Source organism: Plectropomus leopardus, chromosome 23 (genome assembly GCF_008729295.1).
Source record: "Plectropomus leopardus isolate mb chromosome 23, YSFRI_Pleo_2.0, whole genome shotgun sequence".
In the NCBI taxonomy this organism is placed as follows: domain Eukaryota; kingdom Metazoa; phylum Chordata; class Actinopteri; order Perciformes; family Serranidae; genus Plectropomus; species Plectropomus leopardus.
In genome coordinates, this window is record NC_056485.1 from 2,601,991 (window position 1) to 2,614,702 (window position 12,712).

The 12,712-nt window shown below is 39.3% G+C and overlaps 2 protein-coding genes across 4 annotated transcripts in view; one reads left to right on the plus strand and one right to left on the minus strand.

Moving 5' to 3' along the window:
• Window positions 1-8,964, minus strand: zfta (zinc finger translocation associated). Of its 3 annotated transcripts, none has more exons than XM_042511987.1 (5): window positions 8,533-8,964; window positions 5,434-5,949; window positions 3,161-3,517; window positions 2,176-2,631; window positions 1-1,781 (listed from the first exon to the last, which is right to left on the minus strand). In XM_042511987.1, the coding sequence occupies exons 1-5, from the start codon at window positions 8,654-8,656 to the stop codon at window positions 1,288-1,290; spliced, it is 1,947 nt and encodes a 648-aa protein (XP_042367921.1). In that variant the 5' UTR covers window positions 8,657-8,964; the 3' UTR covers window positions 1-1,287. The 3 variants fall into 3 exon arrangements, with proteins under 3 accessions (XP_042367921.1, XP_042367920.1, XP_042367919.1); XM_042511986.1 differs by having other exon boundaries at window positions 1-1,778; window positions 3,161-3,520; XM_042511985.1 differs by having other exon boundaries at window positions 3,161-3,520.
• Window positions 8,473-12,712, plus strand: part of si:dkey-28a3.2 — a 19,979-nt gene continuing 15,739 nt past the window's right edge. Inside the window, exon 1 of the mRNA XM_042511982.1 lies at window positions 8,473-8,490. The gene's annotated coding sequence lies outside the window, so the exon portion shown is untranslated. The remainder of the gene's footprint in view (window positions 8,491-12,712) is intronic.

Below are 12,712 nucleotides of genomic sequence, written 5' to 3' on the forward strand. Positions count from 1 at the left end.
TATTTTAAACATCGGTATCAGCCCAGAATTTCAAAATCGGTGCATCCCTATAAAAGCTTAATTTATATTATTATGTTATTAATGACCGATCAGACCAGAAAGTGTGAAAACAAAATCCACTTTGCTATTGATCCATGGTGCAAATTTCACCACAGTTTACACAAAAGCACCATGCAGATTTACTAATGGATTTATTGATTGGTGAAGTAGTGACTACTTGTAGGGCTAGTGGGTGAGCTACTGTACCCAGTGGCTTAAGAGCTAACATGCTAGCTAGCTGGTGTAAGCTAGCCACAAGTGCACCAAAATTTTACCATCTCAAATGCCGGTCTGATGTGGCCGTCACCTGGGGACCTCATGTGATTTGTAATAATTGCATATACCAGCTGTTTTCTTAATCAAAATGCTATTTTTGTACCTTTTGCCATAAAAAAAGCAAGTTGTTTTAGCTTGCCTAATCTATAATACTGAGTCAAAATAATGACACCATCTACTGGCAACAGGAGGGTAGCCTTATGTGACAAACATCATTTCATTTACATACATTTTACAATGTGTGGTTGGCGGGTGTGAGGGCTTGTTCGTTGCTGCTTGCAGCTTTAATAATTATTATTACTATAAATATGAATTATTATTATTAATTTCCAAAATCTCATGAGAACCTCAGGTGACATGAATGCCGTGCAGATGTGGCTTTAATTAATTCAAAAGTGCCGAGCTGGACTTTCATTTTTTAGGCCATGACATTTGTAGGTTGTGACATGGTTGTGACATTTCCTTTGTGGCAGTTGCTACCAGCCACAGCATCAGATTCAGATTTACATTTACAGGGGAATTCCCAGTATTTGTCAGCCTGGGTCTTAAGAGCTGTCCACACCACGAATGACAACTATGACAATGACTATGAATATGTTGTTTTAAAAATCGTTCCAACTCAAGTGGATGGTGGCTTCAACACCACAACGAACCCAGTGACGAACAATTTTGTTGGGTCACTTTCAGAGCAATTTGATGAATGATAGAAGAACTATTTATTCGTGTGGATGTTCACATCATTATCGTTATAGTCATCATTTTTGGTCTTTATTCGCAGGATTCTGTCTGATTAAAATTCACTCTGCGCCTGTTATGTAAAGATTTGGTAAATTTGGAACAAAGCTAGTGGGGACAGTGGGCACGAATAAGAGAATAATACCCTGTTTGACAAATACTTGAATTTCTCTTAAAGAAAGAAGGTGGAAGGTTCTGAATAGGGGCCGTGGGAGGAACAGTGGACGGAAGCCCTTTCTAAATGCTGATGTGTGCTGGATCAGGGGCCAGCTCGGTGTGTCCATGGTCCTGGGAGGAGAAGCAGTCGTCAGAGTGGATGAAGTGCAGGGCGGTCTGGTTATAGCTCAGCAGGGCCTCCTGCTTCTGCTCCGAGCTGTAGTAAAGAGAGTGTGGGTGTACCTGCGTGATGTGCCTCTTGATGGTGCTGACCTTCAGTGTGGCCAGAGTGGCTCCGCACACCATGCAGATCAGCCCGTGTCTGCGACAGTCATAATCCATCAGGTACTCCATCCGCCAGCGCACCTGGTAGTTCCTCCTCTGGTCCTTCCCAGGGTAATGGCCGTGACGAGAGGGTGTGGCTGCAGCGCCGTCATCCCTCGCTTTACCCTTCCCTCCACTAACACCCTCCTCCTTCTTCACCATTTTGCTGGGAGTTCTGACATCAGGGGAGGTGTCCTCATTCGTCTCTCCTGTGGTATTTAGGACATCAGCTGCACTCGGGTTGATTTCTGCTAAAACAGCAGGAAGGGTGCTGCTATAGTTAAACTGAAAACATATTTCTGACATCTTTTAACAAGAACTACTCACAAACATAGCTGTCTTGTTCTCATCATAAGCTGCTGTCACATTTGTCAAAAATAGAGATGCTGTAAATACAGGACCTAAATTCAGCATCATGTATATTTCCAAAGATCATGTACTGTAATACTCACCACTCTACTCTGAGCCTCGAGTTTATATAAAAATGTCTTTTTCCTCCCAAGTTCTAATACCTGCCTCTTTACTGTTTTTTATTGCTCTTACGTTAATGCCAATATAAGACAAATCCTCTATGTGCAGCTCGTCTTACCACTATTCAAGAATTGAAAGTTTTCCAGCAGTAAGTAGTAGCTATATGCATCTCACCATCTTGTACTTGCATGCCTTCACTAGAGTAATCTTTGGTCCAGGCAGCAGCCATGGCTTCCCTTTCTTGTCGGCTCAGGGTTGTCGTCTCTGGGTGACATTCCTGGATGTGGCGGCGGAAGCTGCTGACCTTGGTTTCCTGCAGGACCTGAGAACACACCATGCAGAACGTGCCGCGGCCCTGAGGCCCGTAGGCCACCAGGTAGTCGAGGCGGAGCCGCCACGGGTCGCCCCCGTGTAACCTCCTCTTCCTGGGCTGGCGGAGGGGCTGAGGTCCCTGCTGTGGAACTCCGACGCCTCCGTCCTCACCAATAAGACAAGTGTCCTGAGTTAAAGTGCCATCGCCTTCTGGGTACAAGTCAGTGTTGATCTGGATGGCCTCCACTCCCTGAGCATAGAGGTCCGCCCCACCTTCTTCGGTGTTGGGCTCTGATTTGATTGAGTTTTCTGACTCTTCTGTTGTGGGACAGGGAATCATACAACATGTAAAATATGAAACAATAACAGATATACTGTGGTATTTAACTACAGATCACATGAGGTTTTGGCCCAGTGTTAGGAGGTCTAAGTGGTGGACGATAAAATCAAATTCTTGTTGTTAGTGATACTATTGGATGCTGATGGAACACACTGACGAGGTCCTAAACTCATCAGATATGGTCTGTAGTCAGGAGGCAATCTGGATGAATCAAGAGGCTGATGGGTTAGGGTTAGGGTTAGATATCCAGACTGCCCGGCTCACCCTGTTACTATGGCAATGCTGATCCAGATAAGCAATGATAAAAAGTGTTGGTGGGTGGTGGATTTGCATTTGTGACGTCAATACATTTAAAATTGATGACTAAAAAAATAAAATAAATTTATCATACTAGATATTATTTAGTTATACAGATCCACCAATAGTCACATACTTAGAGCTGTTGTGGCTATAATCTACTATGTGTTTCCTTAATACCAACCATATGTTTTATTTTTGTGTTCTTACCATGAGTCTGAGCCCAGGCCTGCAAGATGCAGTGCTTCTCCTCGGAGCTGTAGACCAAGGAGTTGGGGTGGGTGTCCAGCACGTGGCTCTTGATGTGGTCCAGGTGGAGTGAGGGCAGCTCTCCTCCACACACCATGCACAGCAGCCGGCCGGCCTCCGCCTCGTACTCCATCAGGAACTCCTGGCGGAACCAGGCGTGCAGCGAGTCATTCAGGTAGCGTTCCAGGGTCCGGGCTGATGGCCCGGGGAGGTCCTGCTCCTCCTCTTTGAGCTGTGAGGCTTCACCCTCCTCAGAGCGGGGAGATAAACTGGGGGGTTGCTGTGGCTGCTCCTGAGGCGTCACAGGCTCTGGGGGTTCTGCTGTGGATAGAAAATAGAAAACAAAACCATAATGAAAGAGTTTTAAAGCATCATTGCTGTGGATGAGCAAGCAACTTTCTCATGTTACAGCTAAAAAGTACAGAAAAATATGCTTCTGAAAAGATTAGCTGAAAAATACAGAATCTTGATTCATATTTGATCAGCACCACCTCAGAAAAGGAAAATCTATATGCTCTTCGCACTTGGCTGGTGTTAATTTCAGACCCTGATGGCATGCGCTAATAAAATTATTTTCAAGATTCATTGCATATCTGGGGAGCTTTTCCAATGTATTGACCATGCATGTTCATATTGCAGTGATGATTTATTTTTTAGCGCTACAAAAAATGTAATGGATTAGAATCCCAGACTGCATTTATAATACTCTTGAGAAATAAAAAGAGAATACCTACATGAAAAAACAGTTTGGTTAGTCCCAAAAACAACTGATTTACTTGCTTATTAAATGTATTACTTATTTTTGAAATACTCTATTATTAACGTATGTAAGATTTAATGCTGTGAATGATATCTCATTATTTGTTGAAACATTTCAGTAACATTTCTGTGATATTATATCAAGGGGAGAATTACCCCCAGCATGCTAACTGTTTGGGATGTAGTCATACTGACTCCAGCTCTGAGGCCAGAGCCTTGTTTGAGGGTTAATGGTGGGAGGGGTGGGAGGGAAGCGAAGAGCCTGGAGGAAGCTCATGCAAATCCACAGAAAACATGCAAAACATAAAAAAAGTTGTGACTAGACTATGAAACAGCTTTGTTCTGACATCCAGTGTTTTCGGAAAAAGACTGTGGACAAAAACTGGACACCGATGCCAACGACTGAATTTCTGAGTGAATTCTTCCTATGAAAAAAATAAAGGTCAAAAAGGTGGAAACTCCAGCAACACTTAAGACTTAAAAAACAACTTAATTGCAAAACTAGCACATTTAGGGTCATGGCCTTCATCAGGGTCATGACCCTGCGTTAACCTCTTTTGAACTCTTTGCCCTCTCCATGCACCTTGGAGGGGGGTGAAGTGGTGCTAATGTTTATGCATTACTGACAGGTGTCTCAGTGCACTTTAAACTACACTCGTGTTTTGCATTTTTCTCCTGACTTTGAGTTTTCAACAGAAGAGCCAGTCAAAGCAGCCTAGCGGGAATTTCCTATGTCAGATTTCCCCAAAACACATGAAGATAATAATTTACATTTGAACTGGATGCTTATAACCTACATTACCAAAATCAAAATTTTACAGATTATTGGCCTGGCTGATTGTTGGGGCCAATATTTCACATTTTGCCGATTATTTGCATCAGCATTTTATTTTAATGATTGGCAATAAAATTATTTAGTTAAAAAGTGCAAAGAAAGTGTCAGTATGGGAGGAACTTTTACTTTATAAATCCTCAGGGAGCTATTTTTATTCATTTTTATTTAAATTTTCAGTTGACTTTACATAAAAAAGTTGCTTGAAACTTGCTAAATATGATGCTGAATGTTTTGATCAAACATTTGCTAAAGGAATTTGAACAAAGTTTCATTTCAATGTTTGTTATATTCCAAATTCTCAATATGGACAGAAAAGTTTTCAATTTTAATGTAATGTTTTAATGTACTGTTTCAGTTCCAAATATCAGGCTCATTAACTACTAACAATCAGCATTTTTATCGGCCCTGGAAAAACAATATTGGTCGACCTTTAATCAAATGTTTTCACATATTCTATTCTTTGAATTTTTTCTCTTTTATTTTGAATCTGTAACAGCAGAGTCCTGTCCGGGCACAGTCCTCCCCTCCACAGCACATCATCACTGAATGATGACATCATCCTCTCCTCCTCACACACCGCCAGGCCGAGACACAAACTCATACTGCCACCAAGTGTGAGACTCTGAAACCTCCTACCCACCGGCAGCATGCTGCTCTGATACCAGCTGCTCCTCCTCTTCCTGAGCTGAAGGTCCAGCAGCAGAAGTGAATGACCTCTGACCTCCCCCCAGGCTCAGGTGGCTCTCCCAGCCTGAGTGGATGACCTCCTTGTCGGCGGCGCTCCAAAGCAGGGAGTCCGGGTGCTTCTGTCTGATGTGCCTCTTGATGGTGCTGAGCTTCAGGGTGGCCAGCGAGCTGCCGCACACCATACAGATCATTCCGTGCCGCTGGGGGTCAAAGTCCATCAGGTACTCGCTGCGCCAGTACTCGTGGTAGTAGCGGCGGTGGTCGCGGCCTGGGATCCGGCTCAGGCCGGGACGGGAAGCCCTCTGGACCCTGGGTTTAGATCCGGAGGGCCCGGCGGCCCGAGACAGGAGGAGTGGTTGGTCTGGTCCCTCTGTGATGTTCCAGTAGCTAGTGCATGGAGACTGGACAGGTTTGACCATGCTGGCCTCTGATTCCTCCTCGCCATGTCCGTTGGCGAGACGGTCTTCCTCTGACAGAAACAGGAGAGAGATTCAGTCTGGTGTGATGTGTGGATACATTTGGTGAGTGAGAATCTCAATGGCACATATAAATATCTTATTAGTGGGGATGAACAATTCTACTTTCTGTGGTTATTAACGTGCCGGTCTATTTTTTTGCTGACATGCAATATGCCGATACAAAAAACAACCCATTTGGCCAACAACTGATACCAATATCAGTTTATTCTCTGATTCAATTCAACTGAATTTATTTGTCACATGAAATCATAAAAATGTTTTCAGTTCCATCAATTTGTAGTAATAGCAATAACAAATAAATTATCTGTAGTTATTTAGGGGTTCAACTTAAACTGAAATGTTGTAATGTTGTTGGACGTCGGAGCCTCTCAGGCCCCACCCATACTGAAAAATATATATTTATAATAAAATATATAAAGGGATTTTTATAAATATGTCCATTGTACAGACAATAATATGAATACATCCAAATTTTTAATTTCATTTTAAAAATTATTATTACACAATCTGTGGAATGGTATATACTGTGCCTTTGGATTAAAAAAGAACAATCAAACAAAGTTATGTGTAAAATGAATATATAATGTGTCAACATGTAAACTACATATTTTTTAATTAAAACAGTTATATTGAAATATATTGAAAAGCTGCAAATGTGTTTACATGCATTGCAACTTTTTTTAACACTGATAAACAATTCTAGAAATTGCATGACAATAAATTGTCTAAGTTTATCATATTACAAGTACACTAGTAACATATATGTCAGCCGATAAGAGATGAAAAACTGCTAAACAGAAACTCAAATACATGTTTGGGCTCATTTAAAAAACAGTGTCACTCCTACATAATTTGTACAAACGTACCTAAATGAATATATATATATATATATATATATATATATATATATATATATATGTGTGTGTGTGTGTGTGTGTGTGTGTTGTGTGTGTTAAGGGGGGGTTGCTATACATGATCTCTTTGTCCATAAAAAAAAAAAAAAAGTGGTTTATGATATCAGCAGAAAACAGTATGCTGGCCAATTCTGATATTTCATTTTAAAGCCAATATCTGCCAATATTGATGATGTGCTGATATTATCAAGCATCCCTCTCAATTAATATTATAAGATAAAACAGATGTTGACAAAGTTTTCCCTTGAGGAGGGAGTGGAGAGAAAATATTGATATAGCACTGTATAGCGATATTTTTCATACAATTGCTTTTTCAGTCCACTAAATATGTTATGCAGCAATAAAAACTACTGAAGTGATATGAATAGACTGAAAACATTATCTTGTTTGATAAAACACATGTTAACAGTTTTCCTGTTGGGGGCATAAATTGCAGAAGAAAAAGTAATAAAAAGCAACAATTGTGATATATTAACAATATAATATATATACAATATTGCGTTAATATTTAAAATTGCAACAATATTGTCTTGTGACTTAAGAATCGTGATAAAATTGTATCTTTGTGGCTCTGGTGATTCCCACCCCTATTTTGAGGTTTCCTAATATATGTTATCACAATACTAATAATCTCAAAATCACAAAAATATTGCAATAATAGTATTATATATCATAGGGCCTCTATAAACTACAGGTAATGATGTGAATGTACACTCCCTTGATTTAACCCTCTGAAACCCAAAAAAACATGGAAAGGAAGGCAATATGAAGAAATGCCCCAAAAATTGGCAAAAAATGTAGACGGTACAAAAAATTCACCTGAATATTAGTAAATAGATAAATAAATAAAATGGAATGTTAAAAAAAACTGAAACAGGTGCTTAAAAAGGTATAATAATTTGGTAACATAATTTGAAATATGGAAGTATAATCATTAAAATGTAGTTTTCCCCTCTTGTTTAAAAAAAATAATTTTCGAAATGCACTAATTTCTTGCAATTATGTAAACATTTATTACCCAGCTACTTTTTTCCCCATGTCAATTTGAGTTCAGAAGTTGAAATACTTGTATAAGGCATCTGAAAGCAGCACAAGGACAGTAATGTTACACCAGGTTTCAAAGGGTTAAACTACGTCCTGAGGACACAAAAAAACATGTTAAGAATAGATAAGAAATTGTCTCAAAATGTAATATATAGAGGCGTCATCGTTTGTCTCATTGTGATTAAAGCTGGAGCTCACAATTTCCCTGATTGATGTTTGATGCAATCACTTTTTATTTAATTCACCTGTACCTTGTATGCTGTTGAAAACATTAGTGATTTTACGTCCTACGTGAAAGAACTCGCGTGTTAGATGGGATCTAATATAGGTTATATATCCCAATAACCCGTCTTATTATTGTTTATTGAGCGGTGTGAGCGGGGCGGCGCCGCCGCTGTGCAGCAGGGGGCAGCAGTGAGCCGGTGTCCGCCTGCCTGCGTGCTGTTGAGCCTTTGTTTATAGGAGCCACAGAGACGGAGGGGCCATGCTGCTCTATGGCATTGTCCCTGACACGGATTAACTGGCTGTCTGACAATGGCCGTAGCTCTGACAGCCACGCAGCCCCACTTTGCGGTGAGAAACACCAAGAATAATAACACGAGTTTATCTCTTTACCTCCCAAGTCACTCTCCTCTCGCGTCGCTTCCTCCTCTCCGCTTATTATTAATGAGAGCAGCTCAGTCTGCTCGGCACAGCGGAGGTCCACGGGCTCGCTCTTCCCCGTCTCTTTCTCTTCCATCACTGGCCTGGCCGCGGCTTCAATACTGGCTGCTGGTCCTCCTTACCTTCACTGGGCGCTCGCGCTGAAGCGGGACATGTCACACTCACAACAACATGTTTCACACTAACATGTTCACACCGCTCGGCACCGTTCGACACGCATCTGCCAGGCGCTCTATCACGAGCCCATCGCTGAGGAGCCCGTGCTCTACGATGTCCCCCCACGCGCCCCGCACGGGAGCCAAGTTAACTTTTCATAGAATCACACAATCATGTATTCCGCCGGCGAAATGAGCCCTCCGCTCCGTCCTGCTCTGTGGAAGCGCCCCGGCGCAGGCCTTCACTAATGTATTTTAAGGCTCTTGCTTGTCTTCAGGGTGGGGAGCCGGACTAGGGGCCCCTGGGGCTCCTTAAGGGGCTCCTGGGTAAATTTAAAGAGACAGTAGCAGCGTCGACAATGCACACCCACCCCGGGGGGGGGGGGGAGCAAACGGAGCAGCAGGCGCTAATACTGATAAGCTGCTAATACTAATGCTGTTGTTCCCACAAAATCATGCGATGATAGAGGCGGCTGGGTTCGGCAGAGCATCGGTTAAACACGAGGCGGGTCCGTTGCAAATCAGGGCCCCGTGGGCTCCAGCTCATGGTGTTTGGTGCTGAAAAATCCCGTGTATGATTTAAAAAACAAAAACGCGTATTTAGTGTTGTTTTAACAAGTAACATTGTGGGTCTATACCAGATTCAAATAATAATAATACAAATATTGAATTTTCTATCACAGAAGACAAAGAAAACCAGTAAATACACACGTAAGAGAAGCTGGTACAGTAAATATTTGTGGCACTTTTGCTTTAAAATTTAAATTGAAAACGTTCTGTCCACTGTCTTACCCATTAACTCCTTGAAACCTGGATGGACATCCGTTTTCTTGTGCTGTATTGAGATGCCCTTCACAAGCTTTTTAACCCCTGAAACATAAGCAAATGTGATTTCTGTCTAAACCATTCAGAAAAAGGCAATGAGGAACTCTGAGTTGAATTTAAAAATTCTCTGAAAAAAATGTCCAGAAAACTACATGTAGCATTACTATAACAATATATTTAAAATTATGTCACAGAAAAAAATGTAAACATTTTTTTCTATTTTTTAATGGGTTTTTTTGGGTCATCTTCTTTTTTTTATCATGGGAAATGCTATACAATATACTATACAAACATTTACTAGGCAAAAAATGAAAGCTATTACTGTCGACATACGTATGCAGCGTAACATTAATAATTACCACTTTTCTTAGACTTCTCGCGGGCTGTCTGACAAATGTAATGAATATGTTATATGAATATGGGTTTGAGTGGTGCTCTGCTGGAGTGCAGCAACACCACCTAGAAAAAACACATAAAGAAATGCAGTATACTGCAACACTAACCGGTAGTGATAATTTGTTAAGTTTTATTATTTATAATGTATTTATTTGTAATTGGGGTAGGGGCAGGGATTGAGACAGGTTAGTATCGCAATATTTTTGTGTGGCAATATCGTATTGATACACTGAGACTAAGAATCGTATTTTTTATTTTGTAAATTATTGTTATGGGGCCTCTTTTGATTCCTACTCCTATTTATCATTATGATTACACTAATGACTATGGTTACCTTGTATAATAGCATTTCTTATTTATCTGTGTATTTTGATATAATAATCCTTTTTTATCGGGGGGCTGGCCCCCTTTAAAGATCAGCACCTTTACTGATGAGGATTTTGTAGATATGCTTCATAATTGTGTCAGATTATTGGATGATTGCGTCAGCTCTGATTTACATTCTGTGATTCAGCTCAGTTCAATTTAATTTATTTGTCACATAAATTCATAAAAAAAAGTTGTGTAAGTTCCATCAGTTTGTAGTAATAGGTAGTAATAGTAATAATGATTAAATTATTTAATGATTTTAGGGGTTCAAATTATACTGAAATTTAAAAAAAAAAAATTGGACACTGGAGGCCATCGGGCCAAAGTTCTCTTGAAATATATGTTTTCAATAAAATATATGAAGAGAGTTTTATAATTGTGTCAGTTATGCACACAGTGGAGATGTGAATATACCAACATTTTTAATTTCATTCTAAAAGTTATAATTACACAGTCAGTGAAAATGATTCATCCTGTGATTATGATTTTTTTTCTTAAAACTGTTTTTTGTAAAATAAACATATTGATATAATGTGTCAACATGTAAACTACATATTTTTGAATTAAATAATTGACAATATATTGAAAAGCTTGTTTTAATCATAGAAGCATGTACATACATTACATTTTATGTGCATAACAAATGTCCGCCACATATTCACCCTTAAAACTCAACATATGAGGAAAATTAATGACTGAATTCAGAATATGCACCTTATATGAGAAACTTCAAATATTTTTGCAGAATGTTTGTACATATAAGATAAAATATGTGTGAAACAAATATAAAAATCTCAAATATGTTCATATATGTTAAGTTTTATGTCCCAATATTTAAAATAGACATGCATCTTTAGCCATATATCAGATATGAATATTAATGGATATTACTACTATTTCTGCTATGCCTACTACTACCACTACTGTCAATTGTATCTATTAATGATACACATGATACAATGATAGGATGACAGCTGGAGCCAATCCCAGCTGTCAGCGGGCAGAAGGCGGGGTACATCCTGGACAGCTTGCCAGACTATCGCAGGAAATAATAAAAAGAATGATAAATAGAAATAAAATAAAATAAATTAAATATACATTTCCAAAAGCAGAAAAATAGATGAAATACAATAAACAAAAAATAAAGAAAAATCTATAGGTAAATACTTTTTTTTAAAAAAAGGAAACCAAACAAAACATATTTAAAAAAAGAGATAAACTGGCCTACAAACATAAAAACATAAAGGTACATTCAGTCAGAGGATTTGGGGATGAAATTAGCATAACTTTCCAAAAGCTTGAACCTATTTTTTTTTTGTTATTATGCTCTGTAGCTCTATCACTGATGGCTCTGTGCATGAATTGAGGTCATGTGTTGAAAAAGCCAATAAATCAATGGACCTTTTGTCCAGCTGCTCCAAGTTGGGAAAGACAATTTGTTATTGGAAGTTTTATGTAATCTCTGTCCATTGAATGCTCTTTTGATTGGTTATTGAATTTGTCTCGTGTCCCAAATTCAGGTTTCACTAAATCATGAAAATAACAGATGACCTTATTAGCAGCCATTAGTCAGTCAGACTGAGGATGTGACTCATGGACATGTTAGCCCAAAGCAAGGCTGGTTCTAGGCATGGGCACGGGGGGGGGGGCAAGGTCGCCCCAGATGCTCCATTAACGCCAAACAACGGCATCTTTAGCTCTGAAGAATTCTCGCTTTGAGTGGTTATTGTCACTAAAGCAAGGATACTCAACTTGCCCATACATGTTTTTAGGATTTTTAGACATTTCTCAGATTTTGGGACATTTCATGAATTGTGGCATAATTCTTGGATTTTAGGACATTTCTAAGATTTTAGGACATTTCTAAGATTTTAGGACATTTCTCAGATTTTTGGACATTTCTAGGATTTTTGGACGTTTCTAGGATTTTAGGATAATTCTTGGATTTTAGGATAATTCTTGGATTTTAGAAAATTTTATAATTTTTCTCAGAATTAGGACATTTCTAAGATTTTAAGACATTTCTAGGATTTTAGGATAACCCTTTGATTTTAGGAAATTTACAAGATTTTAGAATTTTTCTCAGAACTAGGACATTTCTAGGATTTTAAGACATTTCTAGGATTATAGCACATCTCTCAGAATTTAGGACTTTCTCAGATTTTTAGGACATTTCTCAGATTTTAGGACATTTCTTCAGGTTTAAGACATTTCTAGGATTTTGGGACGTTTCTCGGATTTAAGGACGTGTCTTGAATTTTAGGACATATTTATGATTTTTCTAGGATTATGGAGATTTAGCTAGGACCTCTGTAGGGGGGTGCCGGGATCCTCCACTGGCACTTTTTTTGATAAACAAGCTCTATTTTGATGCTGTTTTATGCACT